This window comes from Plectropomus leopardus, chromosome 13, assembly GCF_026936395.1.
Source record: "Plectropomus leopardus strain MGB_pleo_1.0 chromosome 13, ASM2693639v1, whole genome shotgun sequence".
NCBI classification, from domain to species: domain Eukaryota; kingdom Metazoa; phylum Chordata; class Actinopteri; order Perciformes; family Serranidae; genus Plectropomus; species Plectropomus leopardus.
Genome location: NC_142188.1, coordinates 20494957 through 20517011, shown reverse-complemented (window position 1 = coordinate 20517011; position 22055 = coordinate 20494957). Strand labels below are relative to the sequence as shown.

At 37.2% G+C, this 22055-nt stretch overlaps 1 protein-coding gene across 3 annotated transcripts in view; it reads left to right on the top strand.

Annotated features, from left to right (window-relative positions):
- Positions 1 to 1424: 1424 nt before the first annotated feature.
- Positions 1425 to 22055, top strand: part of lmbrd1 (LMBR1 domain containing 1) — a 66010-nt gene continuing 45379 nt past the window's right edge. For 2 of the 3 annotated variants that reach the window (XM_088086290.1, XM_042501813.2), the window contains exons 1-4: positions 1425 to 1582; positions 3198 to 3374; positions 4617 to 4680; positions 21341 to 21438. In XM_088086290.1, coding sequence (XP_087942416.1) covers positions 1517 to 1582; positions 3198 to 3374; positions 4617 to 4680; positions 21341 to 21438 — 405 coding nt within the window. In that variant the 5' untranslated portion in view covers positions 1425 to 1516. Of the gene's footprint in view, positions 1583 to 2800; positions 2919 to 3197; positions 3375 to 4616; positions 4681 to 21340; positions 21439 to 22055 lie in introns of those variants that run through there. The other variant, XM_088086291.1, reaches the window with a different exon arrangement.

Here is a 22055-nt window from a genome sequence, read left to right as displayed (position 1 = left end):
TCTGTGTTAGGTCAGCCTAGGCACCATGTCTGTGCTTTGGACAAAAATAAACTTTGATCCAAACATAACCTTGAATGACATAGAGATGTTCCTGTTTCACCTGGTTTACTGGTCCTATTCAGCAAAATAACAGATAAGTGTCTGTCAGTCTAATGTAACTGTATGCAGTGGTGGAGAGCAAGACATATAGTCACACACTACAGACAACATAAAGTAATAGCCAGTTTTTTTTATGAATGAATTGTGAACAGACTTCAGCAGTAAAGTTATACTTAGTGTATAATAGTGATATACATGGAGTCTTAAAATGATAATTATGAACAGGAAAAGAAAATGTGCATGTGAAATTATACTAATATATAAGTATTAAATATTTTTTTTAAAGTAAATATGCTTACACTAGCCCAAATAAGTGATCAGATATGCTGACCCAATCATGCAATTGAACACATTTCTGAGCATCATAATAGATGATAAAATTAGCTGGAAATTTCACATAAAGCATGTACAGAAAACAGGGTATGCACAACAAACGTTTTTGTAAATCAATTTGTGGAGTAAAATTATGTAATAGTATAAATATTAACCTGACGCAATGTTCAAACATGAACAAATTTAAAAAAATGTACAAGATTTTCATGAGGCACCGGTTGAAGGGGTTTGACAGTCACCAGGTGTTTACAGGGATTATTGTATAATTATTTATTTTGTTCTTTTTTGTATTATTTCCTTTTCCTTTTCTTTTATTTAATTTTTCCTTTCCTTTTTTTACATGGTCGCAATAATTCAATTTCAATTTACTTTACTTAAGTCATTTTATTCTATAGTATACTTTGTACATTTACTCTACTGTTATTCTACTTTAAAATTACTTTGTAGATGGGGCGTCAGGTGGTTAAAGCAGGCACCCCATTTATGAAGGCAGTGTCCTTGCTGCAGCGGCTATGGGTTCAATTCCACCTTGTGGCCCTTTGCTGCATATCATCCCGTCTCTCTCCTCTTTTCACGCAATCACTCTGCCCAATCTATGACAGCCAGTAATAGCCAACTATAATAACAGGTAATATGAAAAGTAATAATATATAGATGTAACAATGAATGTGAAATTTAAGAACATATGTCAAACTTTTGCTTACAATTATAATTTTACTGGTGGTATTGCTTTTTTAATTTGAAAGAAGCATCTGAATGTTTTTTCCACACTGATGGTACTTTCTTTAACTCCATCTTGGAGGATAGCTGGCCCTAATTTATTACTTCATTTGTCTTATGCAAAACGCACTATATTGTACTACTGGTATGTAGGCATACTGCTTCTGTTTAATAGGTAAACTCCACTATATTGCTGTTCTGTCCTACCACCAGTAAAGCTGTTAAATTCAGCAGTTCACTTAAACTCCTGTAATCATCCACACAGACATTATGGACTTTCTGCGGAGACGTCACGGCCGCTCCTCGTCCTAAGCCGTGGTGACGTCAGCAGGAGCACGTGGGTTTGTTATTGCAGGAAGTGAAGATGGCGGATCAGTCGTTGCTCTCCGAGTCTGTGCTTGGATGGTCTATTTTCACCTTTATACTTTTGGTAAGCACATTTGAAGTTGTCTAGTCGTTGCGTCAAGTTGCGGAGCGTTTTACAATCAGTTTGAGAGGTTCAGCAGGTGAAGAAGTCGCGCGGTTGAGGTGTTAACGGTCGCGACATGGCTACGGTGTATTAACGTCAATATTGGCTTTGGACTGGTTTTAGCTAACATTAGCCGTGACACACTGACAGGCTTTTAGGAGGATGTCAGTGTTTAAACGTTTATATTTCATACTTATAGAGGCAAGGGCAGTGTACAACACCATGACGTCGATAATAGGAGGAAGGTATTTCACTGTATTATACAGAAAATAAACATGTCAGGTTGGATATTTCTCGGGACAGCATCCAGCTGTGCTATTGCGTAGTTAGGTTTCGCCACAAGGTTTAAAATGCCCTTGTACAAATAAACAGCTTCTGACTAGATAATGTAGGGTCGCTGAGAAGGTAGAAAAGGCTGCATTTCACCGCATTTATTGTAAACACACATATATGTTACCATTTAAATCCTGTGAGTCATAATTTTGACCCATTTAGACACTACAGTATGACTTCAGTGCTACTTAACTGCATTCCTTGAAGTTGGTCGGCTAGGTAATCTGCAGCCCAATTTAGCACTCATTATCTTAGCTGCCACTCAGAGTCACATGGCTAAATCAGAAGCCGTACAGAAGAATGCCTGGATGCCAATAAATTGCTCTACTTCCCAACCCGCCGCTTGCAGCCCTTTTATTTGAACAAACCTTTCAATGGATCTTATTTAGATGCAAAGCCTGCTTCATTACCTGGCAAAACAAGCAGCCAGAGGCTTAAGGCTGTGGGCCTTTAATTGATCCTGTCTGTGAATGGCTGCCCTTGATCTAAAGGGACTAGTTTTAGCAGTGTCCTCACTTCTTACAGCTTGTGTGCCTGGAATATGACCTTGTCATTTTGGAGACCCTCTTTTGCTTCTCTGCCTAATGAGTTTCCTGCCTGATACAATGAAAATCCCTCTCCCTCTTTCTGTTTTCTTCTTTTAATGCTAAATAGCAACAGAATACATAAGCAAATCAACGACTTACTTCTTGTCAGTCCTTTATGTTACTGAGTCTGCATTACTCTACTGGAAGGATAAGGGGAGGCAGTATGATATAATCAGATCAGCTGTTCCCTATCACCTGTAATCAGGCTGTTCTCGGTGTATAATCTCCTTCCTGTTGTGTTAACACATTAGTTTCAGTATTACTTTATGGCAGTCACACTGAAGCTGTCCAAGCAGTGTTTAAAAGACACAGGAAGACACAACATCATGAACACAGAGTGATGAAGTTCAATTAAAATGCATTGCATCAGTGATGAAGTAAGATACGCAAAGGTAGAATTTATTGCAGGGTGTAATATCGAATTACATCACATTTAACAGTCGTTTCAACTCCCGTTTGTGTCTCGTTTTTCATTCTCTTATTAATGTTCTCATTCTTTCATTATTTTCCTCTTATTTTATTAACCCACTCTCCCTGAGATCAGATAAAATTGTACTATTTCTGATACTGTATTCCTCATTTCATATTGTTTCTCATAATGATATTATTCTCCAGTTGTTTTACCTTACTTATTGAATGTTTTTCCATTTGTTTAGGCAATCCTAGCGTTCTGTTGGGTATACATCCGGAAATTTCAAAGTCGTCAGGAGAGTGAAGTTGTTTCAACTATCACAGCAATATGTGCATTGGCCATTGCTTTAATAACCTCTGCACTTCTACCAGTGGATATATTCCTTGTTTCATTCATGAAGTACCCCAACGGTACCTATAAGGTAAGTATCTGTTGTGCTAAAATTGCCAGTAAAATCAATTTGAGAAATGCAAACGAGTTTTCCGGAGGCAGCTTTTATCTTTGCTTTGTAATTTTCTAAGAATTAACCAAAGTGGACATTGTTGTAGTCCAATCTAGAAGCCGAATACATTTCCTGGCTCATAAATTTTTTGCAGAGTCATTGTGTTTATTTCTATCCATCTGAAGATTTAGCAAAGTGTGTAATAGCATCTTCATTTGAACAGCAGGTAATTTGTTTCTTTCTGTGGGCTGTGAGCTGCTTTGATTGCTTAAGGGTATTTGTTTGATTTTTTTGGTACCATTTAGTCATGGCTACCTGAGATAGGCTGCACATGTCCTCATCAGGAACTTAATCCCTCATTCACTTAATCAGACAGGATTGCTTACTAATATCTTGGTGATCATACTTTATAATAAGAAATTACAAATGTGAAAAGCAAGTGGTGCTTGCTCTGCTGAAATTTACCAAATGTAAACACAGAAATTAAAGAGTAATAATACAATCTTATGATGGGAAAAGATCAGAAGCTATTATTAATGAGATCATTTCAGCATGATTCAGAGCATTGAGAATCATGACACCGCAGAAACTGACACAAACATTTTCCTTAAGGCTGTTCTTCAAAATATCTTCAAAAACAATACCTGGTTTTTAATCTTTTTGCAGCTTTTCACAGTTTTTTTCCAATTCATTCTTAAAGTAAAATCCAGAAAATGTGAGCTTATGATGGACAATTTCCCACACCTGTGCTATGCATGAGTAAAAATAGATTCCGACAAAGGTCTGACAGCTTTGAGTTATTCTCCCAGTGTCTGTCAGTTTTGCGTCATTGTCTGTTTATGTCTGAATTCAGTTTATGAAACTAGATAAACAAAGCTGCCGGAGCACTGCTGTAGCCCATGTGCCTGCTAGTTAGGAATGACCTACCTCTTTCCAGGGTCTTGGATTCATTCATTAACGAGTGTATTTTGTTTTTGTTTGTATGCCTCTGCCTTTTATGGTTATCTGAGTATGGTCAACAAACAAGTGGCTGAATTAACAGAGTATTCAGAAAATACACTGTATGATTGTGTATGTGTTAATTATCACACAATATTTTATACCCTGTTCTTTTAGTTAGTTTAATATAATTGATACCTGTTTTCATTGATTATTATACTTGTGTTATTCCTGAACTTAATTGCAATGTTTCTCATGCATTTTTCCTTTGGTAACATCCAGGAATGGGCAGCAAACAATGAGACGCGAGGGCAAATTGAAGACACCGTGCTGTATGGATATTACAGTAAGTGCATTCTATTATTACCTGTGTGGGTGCACATAAAAAATATATTTTCAACAAAAATCAAAGTTAGAGTGTATTATTTCCTGCAGAATTAAAAGGGAAATAATCTACCATTCTCTGTATTAGCCCTTTTGTTCAGATATTTCCTCTGAGTTGAACTGTTTTGCGATCAATGACAAGTGAGCTTCGTCATTCTCCTGGGATATCAACCTCATCTCCTGTTTCAATTGATGGCAGTGCCAGGTCAATTTTAAGAACACCTGGGGCCTGACTCACCCACACAGCAATCTTAGGGGGGTTAACAGTCTTAACTTTGAGATTCAGACTGGCTCATTGTTTTCCACAGTGGTGACTCATTTTCACACAAGGTATTGCAACCCAATTGCCAGAAAAAAAAATATTTGTACGTTATTAAGTAGCAGATCCAAAACCACTCGGTTATGATAAGAAAAATATCCTATTTTGGCCTAAAATACCCAGGTTTGGTGTCCAGAACAGTGCCATTTTTATGGCACTATACCTGTGGAAAAAGAGTAATGGGTCACTAAAACAATACAGATTTTGTTGTTTGTTGGTCTTGGCAGGTGTCTCACCATTCACCATACCCTCCAGTTCTTGATATAAAGTAAAATGTTGCTTAAACATCATCGAACATGTATGAAACATATAAGTGCAACATATTCATGATTTGCGGAAAAGTGCAGTGCCAACAGTTTCTTCTGGCGATCAGGCTGGGTTTTTCTGTAGTAATTTGGGTTGCACATCTTACCTGCTCTGGAGCAGTGCCGCTCAAGCTATCACAGATGTATTAAAAGCCCATACAGTAGCTCACTGATCCAAGACCAGCCTCTGGCCTTTTAATAAACTAAACTACAAGCCAAAAAAAGGCAGTCAAATGAATGAGACTAATAAAACAATGAACTCTAATGGGTCGCATTGTTGAAATAAGAGATAGTGAAAAGCCTCTTTCACTGGAAAATGTTAATGGACGGACCGAACAGTTTGTTTTCCATGATGATGCAATATATCAGAGATATCAAACATTTACAGTGTTTCCTGGCAAAATGCTGATGTGACCATTAAAATGAGTGGAATTTGTCAAATAGCAGGCAGCTTACATTACTCAACCAAAGCTGTCAATAATAAATTACATTTACCGTTGCATATTAAGTATGATGAAATATTCTTTGCTGAATGTGACTTGTAGAGGGAGCATATGCAATACCCCATAACTATGTTAGAGCCGAAAAACAAGGTGAATTGTTTTGACCTTCACATGAAGACACATTTTAGTATCATTAATACTTTGCCCACTGTCTTAATGATGAATAGGGATGACCATATTCACTCACATTGTTAAACTATTTGCAGTTTGCCTCAAAGATGCAGCCTTGTTAACGTTTTGCTATTATAGTCTTTTGTTGTTAGTCATATTTCCAACAACACCATGTTTACGTAACCTTGCAATTCTTTTATAATAGATTATTTAGCATAATACGAATATATTTACATAATATACATTTTCTCTGTTGGACCCTACTATGTTGTTTCATCATATATTAAGAATACTGATTTGCATTGTATTGATGTTGCATGTGAGTGGCTATAAACTATTCCTCTTTCATACGAAGGAGGAACAGGAAAGGAAAATGCTGTGCTTACAAATCAAGTTGATAAGATTGTTTGTTAGACTGGTTTGTCAGGATTGACATAGCAGTGGTGAAGACAGCTTTTACCAAAAAATTGTTATTGTGAGTTCATTGTAAGTGATTGCAACGTTTTAGTGTGGTTAGTGTTGAGCTCTGATTTAAAGAGAAGTCACTTTCAATGTTGATACATCATTATTTGTAGTAGCTGTGGGTGGGGTTAGTTTTCCTCTGTCAGTTTGCCTTTAGCTTTGTATTCTTATGTTGTCTTTTTATAACCCACAGTAAGCCACACCCACCCATGGTCCATCCACACAGGTGTTTTCACTTAATTTAGACATTTTTGACTGAGAGGACTTTGTGGGCATTTGCAGACTGCTAGATATCCATTTGTCTGATTGTGCTTTTATTTCTGCATGTCATCTTTATGATTTTTCTTGGTTCATGAAATGTTTTGGCCATGTGCAATAATAGCGTAGTTTAAAAGCTTAGTCAGCCAGAAAGAGGGAAAACACCTGTGTGAGTGTGCAGGGCCTTAAAGCATGACCAACATGCTGATGAACCTTTTTTCGCAGCAGATATTTTGACTTGTCATAGTATAAAAAGAACAGGTGAAATTGATAACCTTCATAATAATGACTCCGTTCCATTTAATGGGCTCCCATTCATTGTCTGTGCCTGATATCAGACAGAATTTTGACCTCGTTACACTCCGTCTCCATCTTCAGTCTGACATTGTGTCCACTCTAACCGATTTCCCTCGGGGTAGGGGGACTCAATTTTCCCTAACCTATCACTTTAGACCATCGTATCCACCTGAAGGTAATGTCATTTTAAGTCCACACTGATGTGTAGCCATGCCAACACACCTGTTTTTTTTTTGGGGGGGGTTAAAGAGTGAGGGTGGAGTGGAGTGAAGTGAAGTAAAAACAAACTACGATGTTGACAGACATCGAGATGACATGTCGACTTAGAGCAGCCTCTATAGCAGCGTTGATTTTGTCTATAGAGCCCACCACTGTTGTTAATACTCCTCATTGGTAAATTTTTAAGTCCCCCAGTGGCGCTTATTGATCATTTTCTATTTCAACTGAGAAACAGCTGTTTTATGTCATAATGCCAGACAAATTGGTCAACTAGGAGGAGCAGGCAGATCCCAAGGTCTGATCTCAGGCAATATCAACAGAGCAGCTACAGACTTTATACTTAATGACAACACAAGTTTGAGACTTAATTCTCTGGTTTCTGGCATTGAAAGGGAGAGTAGATCAGGTTCACAAATATTGATTTCCTAGACCAGTCTTTCCCAAACTTCTCCTTGAACATGTCTTGCATGTTTTAGGTCTCTCCCTGCTCCAACACAGCTGATTCAAATGATTAACTCGTTATGAACTCCTGAATCTGCTTGCTGACAGACTGTCATAAAATTAAGCTGTGTTACAGCAGGGAGAGATCTAAAACATGTATACCAAGTGGTACTCAAGGAGAAGATAGGGAAACTCTGTCCTAGACTATGGAAATAACATATTGGAAATCTTAATTTAGGTGATGTTATCCTATAATTTTCCTAGTAAGCTATTCCAGTGAGCCAGCATGCACAAGAGGAATGCGGCTATGATTAATGTTATTGAATATACCTGTGCTTTTTCATACTATGGCACTTCTGCTGTTAAAAAGGTATATTGCGTACAGGCTACAAGTTCTTCACAAGAGATAGCTGTTGGGTCATCATCAGTCCACTTTTAACCATGAGAATATGTGCACAAAATAGGTATGTCTAGACTTTTCTCACAGGAGACATTTTGGCTTGTCATAGCAGGAAAAGCACCAGTGTAACTGATACCAGTAAAAACAAATGAATTCCATTTAGGTGAGCTACTGCCAGATTCCTGGTATTGTCTAAGCTGACTCATTGTCATGGCTTACTGGAACAGTTAATGAAACTTTCATAAAGAAATTTGTTTCACCTGTGCCTTTCCTGCTATGAGTCAAAATCTCTGCAAAAAGGTCAAGAGGGAGTTTGGACATTAAATGTGAACCTATTGTTGATGTTGCCATCTTCACTTAAGTAAGGTACTAGCTGCTGTAATTTTGACACTTAGGCCACCTACTGGCATTGAGCATTACAGCTATACTGTAAGAGTATTTTGAAGTTTTATAATTCAGTCTTCCAGTTTGTGGCAGTAAAAAAAACTGAGAGTTAATTTCTCTTTAATTTGCCTTAAAATTATTTCTTCCAAATGTATACTGCATGGCAAAACAGAAAGTTTGTTGACAATCTTCTCAGTCATCTCAGGGCTTGTGTTCCTTGCCTATTCAACTTGGCATAGAGAACTACATCAAAAAACACTGTGCATATAACCAAGTAATCTAGATTTTTTTGCAGCTGAGAACTAGCTAAAGTATAACTTTCCAAGACAGCCACTAGCTACATTTGTTCTTGTATGTTCACCAAGTAGCAAGCTCAAGGGCTTGAAAATGAAACCAGTGCAGAGGTGCCAAAAACAGTACCTCTGTTGGCCACATGAGGCTGGCTCTAAGCGCAAGTCAATTCCCATAGACACCCATGTTATGATGCCCAACTTTACAGCAGAAAAAGGCATGTTTACAGCCTGGTACTGAAAAAAAAAATGGGCCTCTTAAGCTTGGTTCCCCATTGATGACAACTGTGAATTTACTCACCTGTTTAAATTTTATTAAGGCTTAAAGCCTCACATAATTAAGGACATGGCCATTTTGAATGACAGGCCGCGTGCAAGGCGTCACCACAGTCTATGAGTGAGATCCACCCCTTGCTCCTCCACAGCACCACCCTCTTGTCCAAATCTGGTCACTTCTGGCACCAGAAATCCAAGATTGCAATTGCCAGAAAGCCAGACTCAAGGCTTCAAAAATGGGAGTCCAAGCCAGTGGGTGACATCATGGTGACTATGTCTATTATTTTTCCAGTATATGACTTTAAAAAAAAGCTAATCGAGCCTTCACTTGTTTTACTTGTTGTTATTGCCACATTTAGCTTGTATTTATAAAAATGATTATGTCTTTCTTGCACTAAGAAATTGTTTTGGCTTGTGGCATACTGTGTTGTATCATTAGTAAGTTTTTTGACCGCTCAGTCTGGCATCTTGGACTTATCCTGTCTGATTCTCTGGCCATGAGAGAGGGCAGGTCCAGTTCCCGTGGGTCACCCCTCGATTCCAGTATTTGAGGTTGGTTGCATTTCATGGGGACAGTATCCAGGCCTTTTGGCTGATAAATTCCTTACTGAAAGCTATTAGTGCCACTGAAATTTCTTCATGATTGTCATATTAAAGGATAACATGAGTTTGTTGTCTTTGACGATTGCAGATTCAGTCATGCCAAAGACACTAGATCACACGTTTTCTAACAGATGCTGGCTTAAAGTGCCTGTCAGCAACACTGTTATGTACCGTCTGTTCTGAAATGCCAAATGCAAGGAAGACAAGCTGTCTCCTTGCCCAGACAGCCCAATCAAAGAAACCACTTCCACTTGTATAATGACATTAGAAAATTGGCTTTCACAGACCATGAACACTGCACGTGAATCCAGCATTCAAGGACCCATAGTATAAAGTCCTTTGGACACACAAACACGATTTCATATGCATCTTTCTCTGATACTATCTGTGGCTTGAATTAGACATCCCCTTTAATGGAAATGCTTAAGCTTAGTCTTGAATACAAGGTTGTGTCCCACCAGTAATTGAATTCATTTAATGGCCAAGCTGCCTCAAAACCATGTTCATGGTGCAACAGTTACGCTCAAGAAGTTTGCCACAAATCAAAGGTCCTATTGTTTGTTTAAGAAAGTAAATAGTAGATTAAATATTATGGCAAAATCAATATTTGTTGCTGATTATTTTGAGCAGCTCCTAAATATGTTGTGTATCATGCAGCACTTGATTTTGCAGCATGTATGTTATGCACCGTTATTGTCTTATTCCACATAAATTCTTTGATTCTATGTTGTGTGTGACAATATAGTAGGCACTACATTTCAATTATTCATGACATTTACAAAAAATAAGGAATGTGCATTTTTTTTTGTATGAATACATTTTCTCTTTTCCAGCTGAAAAATCTTACATACCTAGAGTTTGCATTCTAGGGGTTAGGGGACGGATAAGAGAGCAGCTTGAAAGAGTCTGCTATTGCCTCAAGCATGTATCCATGTGATCATAGCTCTGGGAGTGTGTGGTGCAGAATGATCTGCTTGCAAATGTGTTGTGGTCTTGTAACCTTTGGCTGTTGATAAGGCAGGTTGAGTGCTTGTAAAACTGCCCTTAAATAAAAAAAAAGAACTTTGCAGTTTTGATTGACATTGTGCAAAGTTCCTCAGAGCATAATTTCCGAATTATGTACAAGTGTACTTTAAATACTGCAAATGCATTTCAAGTTTAGAGATGCCAAAAATTGACGCACCATTTAACATAGACTTGTTCATCAGGTCATATGACTGTTATTATAAGTTTTGCAGTTGGAGTGAAATACTTTCACAAAGGTAAAATGGGATCTGTGATGCGTTTCTCCGTGACTATATGTTTGCAGTGAATATATGTTTGTGAAGATGACTCTTAAAGAGGACTGTGTGCTGAGACTGAGCAAAGTCACACTTTGCTGAAGGCTACAGTGTTAAGGCTAAATATGAAAATGTGATAAATCTAATTCTGGCTACATAGTCCACTTGACCATTCTGTTGATGATTGTGTAGAGCCAGAGACTATTTCCTCTCCTCCATTGCTTTTTTATTAGCCAGTAGGTGGAGACCAAGTTCCATGTGTCTTGAATGCACAGCCTCCTTGCAAATCTAACCTTTAAAGTTGGATTTTCTTTAAGGCTGTATTTGACAGCACTGTCCATTTGTCTCTTCACAAATGGAATAATTACAGGTTTGACATAAAGATCTCCTGTTTCTTCCTCTGATTGACTTCAGTATTCAGTGCTGATCACAGTTAATAAGCATGTGGATGTCCACGGATTTTTTTAAAAAACCCTTCTCATTATTTACTTGATGTTTGGAATAATTTAATGGCCTTACATAGCTGTCTTTTGGTGAATTTTTGTCAGTTCCTGGTTCAGAAATATCCACATGCATTTAGTCAAACCTGTAGTTGATGCTGTCAACATTTCTGTAGCGGTTATCTTGAATCCACTTTCTGCTGTGTAATCATAGAATTGTATAACCTTAGTGGAGAAATTATAGTGGGTTAATTATATAACACTTCTACTCTAACTTTAATGGTTTTGCTACCTTTTGATCGAGCTTCATTTGTATAAAGAATCCACACAGATATACAGAATGAGTGGGAGTGATTGTCAGTGTGGTATATATAGGTCATGTTCATCCTTTTGTTGGTTAAAATGGCATGTGTGTTCATGTCAGAGCACTATCTGTAAAATCTCACAGTTTCTCAGTCGTCATTTTCTATGATGGCGAGAGTGCAAGTGATCAGTGACATCATAAGTAGGTCAAGCAAATGCATTTAAGTTATGTTACATCTTAGATGTGTATTTATGAGTGCACAGTTGTTATTTGCATCAGGATGCATTTTGAAGCTTATCAAAAATCTTTGTACCGGTGATGAAGACATAACACCTATATGCAACTGTAACGTAAAAAACAGGAAGTGAAAATACCCTGTCAAATTGAAATATTACGTATTGCCTTTAGAGAATAAACGCTGCAGTTGTTCATAAATTCTACGCAGTGTAATATTAGATAAAATGTACCTTCAACTTGACAGAGGGGATGAATGTCTGTAAGTGAAACACCCACTTCCTTTTAGAGCCCAAATAGCTTTTTGTGATCTTTGATGAACCCTGAGTTTGAAAGCCTAGCCTTTCAATCTCCAGCCTCTGTCCATTTATACATTTCCTTGGACTGCTCAGTACTTCAAAGCAGTGGTGCATAAGACCCTTAAGCAACAGGGCAAAATACCCCTGGGACCTTTAAATAAATCATTGGCTTTCTCTCTGCCCTTTTTAATGCCATTTGTATGGGAGAAGTTAGAGAGGATGCAATCCTCTTGTAAATACACTGCAAGTACTTTCTTTTTGTCTGTGATTCTTGTCCACCTACATTTGCTGACTGAATTTCAAAAGAAAGTGCTTCTAGTCCAAGTGCTTCTTTTTAAGAGCATTCTGAAAACATTGACAAATTGCAGTTTTATTTTGGAGGACAGCTTTGTGTGATTCAGAGGGGCCTTCAACGATAAGAACATTGTCCAGTGTGCATAAGAAACAAAAGGCACTTTTCTTGCAACTGTGTGCAAAAAAACACCACCCATAGCTCCTCACTTTTACTTTTGTCTACCTCAATATATTCAAAGCAGGTATTCAGACACTGAGACCATGGACAAAATTGTTATAACTGGTACATTTCTGAGTGAGAAAACAAACGTGTCAAACTGCTTCATTTTTTCTACATTACCTCACAAATATCTCGAGCATTTCTCTACTGTAATTTCTTGTTGGTTATAGGCTTACAAATATGACAATATTTCTTTGTAATAAGCTAATATTAGGTGATAATGTTGGCCATTCTGATGTGTACTCATCAGGCTCCAATATAGAGTAGTATACCAGTTTGTTTCCCCATTGTGTCATTGTTGCTTTCCATCAATCTTAGGAGAATCTAAGTGCCTTTATTTCATGCAGATGCCATTAGCCAAGTTCAGCCTGATAGCCGGTCAGGCACATAAACATAAGTCAGAAAAAGTTTTTTTTTAACTTTCTGTGAGCTTTCTTTTAATTGTATAGGGTATCTGAGCCACCTCTGGGCCTACCGGTCTTTGTTAAGCAAACTAAGATAGCAGCCATTTATACTTTATACTATACATTTATACTACGCCTGTTCAATGCAGGAATATTGCACTGCTCTACCACCTTGCCATTCTGTATATAATGTATGAATGGGGGTAAAGGGTTGTATGACATGTTAGCTGCCATGTATCAGCACTTAAACAGTGTCTGTATAAGCAAGACAGGCGGTAGGACAGGACCATGGGCAGGGCAGGTGTGACGTTTTGACAACGTTTCATGTGTGCTACCCACTGTGGGAGATTTACGGAGCAGCTGTTAGCAGATCGACTAACTCAAAGAAGAGCAATAGCAGCAGTAAATGTCTGCAAATTTTTCTGTTCTGTGTAAACATACAAAGGATGTATAAAGAAGGGACTTAGCTGCCCTATAGCATGATCTCTGTGTAAAAAGGACTGGATTTAATACAAACACTATGATGATATTGGCATGTCAAATAAAGCTGTACTCTACTAGGTAGGATTGGCATGAGTCTCATGTCTTTCAATACTAAATTTGGATGACTGTATTCATTTAGCATATTCGGTAATTGTATTTTTTTTTTTTTTTTTTTTACAAAACATATAGATAGAACCAAGATAAATGTAAAACTGACCCTTTTCAATACTAACAGTCTACATTTTTTGGACAGCATGCAGTTATTTAACTGTTATCTATGAGTATCTGCACAGATCCATATAGCATTAATTATAGGTCTGAGAGGCTTCAGGTAATGGTCAAGTTTTTCAGTCAAACATCCTTGGATGTAACATAACACGCAGAATGTCAACCAGGCATGAGAGTTATGTTTGGAAGTATTTTGACAAAATTAATGATTTATGTAGGCTAATCTGGACACTGTGCAGCATAGAAAATTTAGCTAACCCTAACCCCTTCTTCATATTAGCTTGGATTTTTCAGAACATATTACATATGATTTATTGATTTATTGATTTATTTGTTTTGTTAATTTTTTTTTGCGAGCACTGGAGTAATTTAATGCATGTACTTGAATATAGAAAGTACTTAAAATGCCCATCCCTACACAGAAAATGAGTCAAAGAAGAAAGTCAGTAGTGATGAATTAAATGAATAAATACCTCCCCCATTGATACAGCAAATATGTTTTTTATAACAAGTAATCATTTCATGATCTAACTGGTGAACTTATTGACAAATACTGCATAAAAGTCATAATTTCTAATAGTCCCCTAGCCTGGTAAGACCATCCTGATCACGTGAGCTCAACAGTCTGGACTTTCTGCCAACCCAAACGATTTCAGTAGGTGGGAGTTACTGGCTTTGATAGACGAACTCCTTCAGCCAATCCTGATATTAGGATTAGGCGTCTGCACACTTTGGAAGAAATGTCATAAAAATGGTGAGGTGTACCATGTGTGCATGTTAGAAGTCACATGTTTTAAATGCAGTATTAAGTCTCCTTTCTGCTCAGCTGACAGCCCCAGTCTATTAAAAAAGGCAGAGGCTTGTCCCACACAAAACAAACATATCTTTTACTTACAAGGAGAATCTCAGAATACCTCTTTTGCTTTGATTTTTTTTCGTCAGATAGCACGGTGAAGCATGTGGAACAAAACAACAGCAAAATGTCCTTTGTGAACTGTCCTTCTTGAAAGGTTGGTTGTGCTTAGTGGAGCTACGTAAATAATTGTTAGTGCACAGTGGTCTTCTGGCTCAGGAACTATTTAATAATGTGATGCATAAACATGTTTTTTTTTTTTTAAGAAGCTCTTCTACATCAGCTCTCTATTCCTGCCCTTCAAGGCTACTCTTTAAAACTGATGGTCCTTACTTCCTGCAGCAATGCACAAGAAACCCTGTGGAGTCCATTTGTCCCTTTGAGGATATCGGATATTTTTTTCAGCCAAACAAATATGCCATTGAGCTTTGAAGTGAAACAAAATGGTAAAATATGACAACAGGATGTTTCATTTTGTGACAGCCCATTTTCAAGCAGATGGCCACAAACAAGAGAAACATGTGGCTGGACACTAGAGATTCTACAGGCAGAATCAGCATCTGCAACAACATAACCTAAACGTTTCTCTAGAGTCTGTTTGAAGCTTGGAGTCAAGTTTACTGCTCGCTGCCATCTTGTCAGCTTGGAGTCAGTAAATCTGAATTTGGGTGACAGTGTCGAAAGTGGGTGGGGGAGAGGTGTGCCAGGCAAGTGGCAGTCAAAACAGACGAGTGTGATAGCCTAAAAAAACATGTCAGTCAATGCAATCATTTTGCCAATGTATAGGAAATGGAGGTTAGCACAGACCTTTTGATATTATATTTTATTAATTGTACAGGAGCTTATTCTTTTAATATAAAGCTGTTTTTTCAGTAATAACTCTAAGAAGAAAAGCAGTGTGTCTTAAAAATCACAAGTTATGCCCTTTAATGTAAAAAAACATAACCTTAAAGATATGTTTTTTTAAGTCTGTTAATCAGATAAAGCAATTATAAACAGAGGTTATGTGCAGCGTCTCTTTGTCTTTTAAGTACTTCCAGACCTTGGATTGACCTTGTTTGCTTGTCAACTAATTTAAATGTGCATGCATGCACATGGGAAACGAGAGAAGTGCATGAGTGAAAGTGTTGTTTCTGCTCTTTCGAGGTTGTTTTCATAAACATGGGTAAAAACAGCAATTACGGACAGACTAAAATATTCTGGAGTCAATTTTAGAATTGTCACATTAAGCAATTTTAATATGAAGCAGAATACATGTTTTTCTTTCAATTTGTCATACCTCTCTGTGGGGTAAAACTGCATCAAACTCATAACAGGGAGCCTCGACTCCATATACTACTCCATCAGCTTATCACATTCTTTTGTCTTTAATGTTAGGAAGGATCTGTTAACTCACACATTCAGGAGAAAAAGAGCATTACAGGCATCAAATTGGAGTCCTCCATGCTACCCGTCAAATTGAACTCTAATATTCACCAGTGTTTTTTCTCAAGTTTGGCCTCCTGAAAATGGTGCCTCCCCTGATGTTTACTGGAAATGAGAGTGCACGCTCAGAGGGTCATACCTTTCAGCAAGTGTCTGTACAGACAGATATTTTCATCAGTCTCTGGAGTTCTTTGTCAAAGACAGTGTTTCTGTGGGAAATCTCCCCTGGCATTTAATTTTCACATAAAATGTAATACATTTTGTCTGTCTGCAAGGGACAAGACAAGAGTCCAGGTGCTAATGCCTCTGTGGAGAGCCACAGTAAGGTGAGGACAGGGGTCTAATGTTTCTCATTAAGAGTGAAACTACTGGTACCACTCTGGTTGATAGTTTGTAATAGTTGTAATTGTTGTAAATTGCCACAATGATTATTAAAATGTAATGAGTTATAACTTTTGCTTCTGTTGATGTCCTCATATTGTTTCCCCAGCTGGCACTCCATTGGTAGTTGAGGGCTTTTATAACCACCAATCCTCTAAAATGTGTTCTTTTCCTCTCTTCCTTTATCAGTAAATTGAAGTTTATGTTATATATGAACAGGGTTAAGGAAGGACATTTCATTATTTATTCCTCTACTTTCTGTCAAGGGGATAAATGTGCTAAAATTTTATCCCTGGTCAGGCGTTCTTTCCCAGTAGAAGATCTGCTTAGAGAGTAATGGATGATACATGGAAATGCAGTATGACCTATTCTCTCAGTATGTTAATATTCATGGTGTTATGATTAATTTCACCAATTGCCTTAACCCACAAGCATATGCCAGCGGCTGCACACTGTGCATGGCTTGCATTTATTGGCTCCTGGCATCATCCTAAACTCAGTTTGTCTGGCCGTAAATGAGTGTAAATGGATACCTTAGTGGAGCAATGAGCATGTGTTTATTGAAAGTAATGCCCTGTCACAATCACAGCTGGCAAAAAGCAAGCCACGATAACAGTGACATTCATTTGTTAGCAGCAGAGGGAGTATTTTGTAAAATATAGTCCATTTCACAGGGGGGCACGTTTGTACTTGCTTGAGGCCATGCATTCTTGACTGATCTGGAACGGTTGTTTTCCACATGTACATCGAAGCTGAAGTGTGTTATGTTATGGATTTAATGATTATCAGGAGCAAGCTGTTAATTCAGATTTGTTGTGTAGTTTATCATGCTGTAATGGCACTGCTTAGGGCGTGTGCTCAGTTGTTGTTACTTCTGCCTGAATTTCTTATCCATTAATGGTTTAAACTCTGTCATTTAGTTTGATTTTGGTGGCTTTAAATGGAGGCCCAACAAGTCATGAATTAAAAAAGCACTACTGTCACACCAAACCTCTATTTAACATGTGGACAAAACAGTGAAATTTATGCAGTTGTGGTAAGCTGTTTGTCTTCCTGCTCATTTTTTATTTTGCAATGTGACTAATGATGCACATTATCACCTCAAGGAGGTATTGAGCTATGCCAGCCATGTTGCTGAGTACATCTTTGTGACATGCTTTTCTTGGAGTTATTATGGGGTTGTCTGGGCTGTCTTCACCAACATCCATTTGCTGCAGAAAGAGAAGCCCCCAGCTTGAAATAGCATCTCTCTATTTAAGTGGTTTTGCCTCACCTCGGCTCTATGAATTGCTAATGCATTTGAATGTTGGTCTTTTCTCTAAAAAGGCGGCTTGTACAGGGAAAACCCAACAAACAAAAAATGCTTAAATTAGAGAATAGCAAGATCTTTCACCAAGGACAGGTGTATATTACATCCACTGTGTCCATTCATACAGAGGGGCAGCAGCTCTAGTGGATGAAATCATTTTCTGATGCAGAAGGCTTTTTTCTTTTGTAGTGGTCAACATTGAAATAGGACTGATGATTACCTACTTTGTGTTTTGCCCGAAGCAATATAAAGTACACCAATGGCAGAAGGATAATGTGTTCAGATACAAATGCCTCTCTTATTGAATCGATTTTCAGCGCTCTGTATCACAATCAGAATAGAAACAGCACCATTCGTGCTTTACTCAGAACACATCCAGTGGTATAATTAAATTTGCTTTTACCGATAGCTCTCATAATAAAGAAATTATGTTTAAGACTGTTAATTAATGATGTAGATTGTGATTGTTAAAACTGGTAACTTTGTGGTTTTTGTTTACTGAGAATATTATCCCAAGAAAAGATTTAGAAAATTAAAAAATAAAACCGGGATGTCTATGCTGTACAAAGATGCAAATACTGGTGAAATTGATGCCACATGACCAGATAAATCAAAGGGAAATGTCCAGTGTGTAGGTTTTAGGGGCATATTTTGACAGAAATTGAATATACCAAGTATGTTTTCTTAAGTGTTTAATAACCTGAAAATAAGAATTGTTGTGTTTTCATTGCCTCAGAAAGAACGTTTTATATCTACATAGGAATTGAGTCCGCATCTATGGAGAGTGCCGTGTTGCACTGCTGTGGTTCTACAGTAGCACAGCACAGATAAACCACAACACTGGGTCTAGATAGGGTTAGAAGGCCCTCCGAATGAGCAGCTTTAGAGAAACATTGATTTATTTTACCTGCTTTATTCCAAATGTTTACCTGTTTCAGTCACCAGGTCCATTTGTTTTAGAGAGACCCAAAGGGACCAAAAGGGACTGTACCATCATGAGAAACATACTAGCCTGATAAAAAATAAATCAAATTCCATCATACATTAAGTTCTTTGTGGGAGACAAAGATTTTTAAAATTCTAAACGTTTCTATTTCAGAAATAATATATAACCTGCACACTAAATTTAAACTTAGAAACTCAAGCTTAATTATTTTTCTAGTTTTTTTTCCACCAGACAGGCATACAAAATTAGTGCGATTTTTTATGTGGCCCCTGATGATGATGATGATGATGATGATGATGATGATGATGATGCTTTATTTAACAGCTCATAATTTGTGTGAAACATTTCTGGTCTAATAATGACACATATACATACACATATATATAGAGTTCAGCAATAATGTTTTATTTCACTTCAGGCAAATGGGTCAGAAATCTACTTGCTCAAAGTACAGTTTTACTTGCCCCCATACAAATTGCCTGTATTTATTTGCAGTTATAAAACAACCACAAAGACGAAGGCTGCCTTGCAAGTGAGACACTGTCGGCTCTTGTTATAACACTACAGCGACATTTTCCGGAAACGCCTTTGAAAAACTACAGCATTTTATTCACCTTGCTCTCAAATTTGCGGCAAATTGTGCAATACATACATACCCACAACCTCTAACACAACCCAAATAAATTCCTGTTTCCAGGATTATTGAAATGCTTGATGCTTTAGCTCTTAAACTTTGTCTTTACCCATCACCATTTTCATTCAAGCGCCCAGTTGGCACTGCACATTTTGAACTTGGAACTAAATGAGAAGCAAGCATGATTGCTCATCCTTAGCTGCTTGCATCCTCAGCTCCGTAACAAACAATGTGTATAATTCCTTTTTACAACTTGCCTGATCAGACATGTGAGTTGCTAGATTAACTAGCCGATGTGACATTTTACTTATCGTTCAGCCCTGTATAACAGTATTTCCCTGCTATTGTCCTGCAAATGACATTTTTGTGATATAAAAATCTTCAAGATGACCAATGCAATGAAATAAGGAGCTAATTTTATTCACTCTATTATATCTGAGAATCTTACAGAGGAATACAATACTTAACAGACCAATTCAGTAGGCTAACTTTTAAAGTCATACACATAGAGCTCTAAAAAAGTGGTTGGTGATTGCTTAATGGACCTCTCATGAAATAACACCATTGCTCAAAACATGTCTTTAACCACCTGCTAGGCTCAAATGTCTACTGTACATTTCCTCCTTACAATAAAGCTACCTCTGATGGAAGCTTTCAGAGTAATTTCTTTAAAACACTTTATTGCTTTACAAACCCATGAGCATGCTTTCAGCAAAAATGATTGGTTTAAAAAAGGTCAGAAACATTGCTGCTTGAAGTCATGACTCTGTGGCCAGATATGTTACTGTCATAAAGGATGAGTACATCGCTGCACTATTAGTGCAGGTGAGGAATGTGAGGAGTTAAGTGAGCACAGAAGTTGAAGCAATGAAAAACAATGACAAAAACAAGAAAGCCAATCACTTTCCCATGGGCCGTAATGTAAGCCTATACATCTGCTAGAATTCTGCCATGTCATTGGACCTCATAGAAGCGCAGCCAGTAATTTTATATAAGTTGTTGTTGTGTTTGTCAGTGCCTTTATTGCACCATGGGTGTCTTCTTCTTTTTTCAGCTAATGAGATTTGCAGCAACAGCCAAATTTTCAGTTGCACTTTTATGTAACATAAGCCCCATGTGTTTTGTTCAACTTATAAAGCAGCATGTGCAAGTGCATTTTCTGTGTATGAAGATATATAATTGTTGTGAAAAGTCTGAAAAATATTTTGCTCATTTTATTAATTAATTCATCTTTCAAAATCACATGCAACTGCCCGAAGTGTGAGGCTGACAACAGAAGAAAATGCCCAACAGCCACCAATGTGAAATTGAACAGTGTCATTTAAAACAGACATTCATTGATGCTATGCAGTAATATGTTCTCAAGAGACGAAATAAGAAAATATTTTGAAATGAGAGTTGTAAGGAATCTTTTTTTTGGGGGGGATAATGGAAATTACCCATTTCTTTTATGGAAGATTTTAAATGTGAGGTGAATCCATAGAAATTCATGGATGTATCATTAAAAACATTTATTTTTTCACTGTAAGATCAATGTTTCTTGATAAATTAATAAGTTATCCCTGCCCTCAATTTGTCATTAAAAAAGTTTTTAAGGAATGGGAATGTGTTGTCCCAGAAATTGGCTTTATACTGTGACATCGCTGAATGAATATAACCAGATGAGGGAAATTAAAACATATTCTTCATAGAAATCAGTTTTTGATGTATACATTGCCTTTAGCCTTTCATTGGAAATTCAACATCACTTCAAGTGGATGAACATAGCACATCCCAAAGCAATATCAAATCTGCGTGGATGGAATAATGTTAACTGACTCAGACTCTGGCAGACATAAAAACCTTATATATTACATCTGAATCAGAAACATTAGATTTGTACTTATTTACATATCGCCAGAAATGCAACATGTATTTATGAATTATTGATGTTATGAATACTTAGTGCTGGCAATATGTGGCACAAAAAGATATCTTTAACTAATCTGTGGATTTCAACTCTTCTTTTGTATCCATATAGCACTTTACTCCATCATACTCTTCTGTGTCTTCCTATGGATCCCCTTTGTCTACTTCTACTATGAAGAACGGGATGACGACAACTTGAACAGATGCTCGGTAAGAATGCACCTTTTTCTACATAGCAATGTAACCTGCTTAGAAGTAGTTCTGAGAAATTTGATTCAGATGATTTAGGTGTTACTGAAAAATATGTTCATGCAAAGTGTCTTGAAGTGATTTCAGTTGAACAATGTTAACCCATTTTAAAATTCTATGTGACAAACAATGAAAGCAAACGTCCATTCCTCCATTTTTTTACTCAGATCATTAGGTTCTCCCATAGACTTCTCTGAATACTGCATGAACCTTCACAATACACAGACTTCAAATTTATCAGCACAGTGTATGATAGATTATATTCTTCTTCTTCTTCTATTTTGCTTTAATATTTTGTCAGTATTTTGTGCCCTGTACTGAGGAACATCTTCCTTGAACTGTATTTTGTAGATGAAATGACTTACATGAACTTTAAACCTGAAACTAGTTAATAAGTACTCCCTTCACAGTAAAATCTGTACTACAGACAACTAACAATCTATAGTACAATGGCATTTGTCTGTCTGACTGTATGGTGTATGTGTATGCATCCGTGTCTATGGAAATAGACACGGATTGTTTTTAATAATAGTTTTAATAATACTGTTTTTAATAATAGCTCCTGACTGATCTGTCAA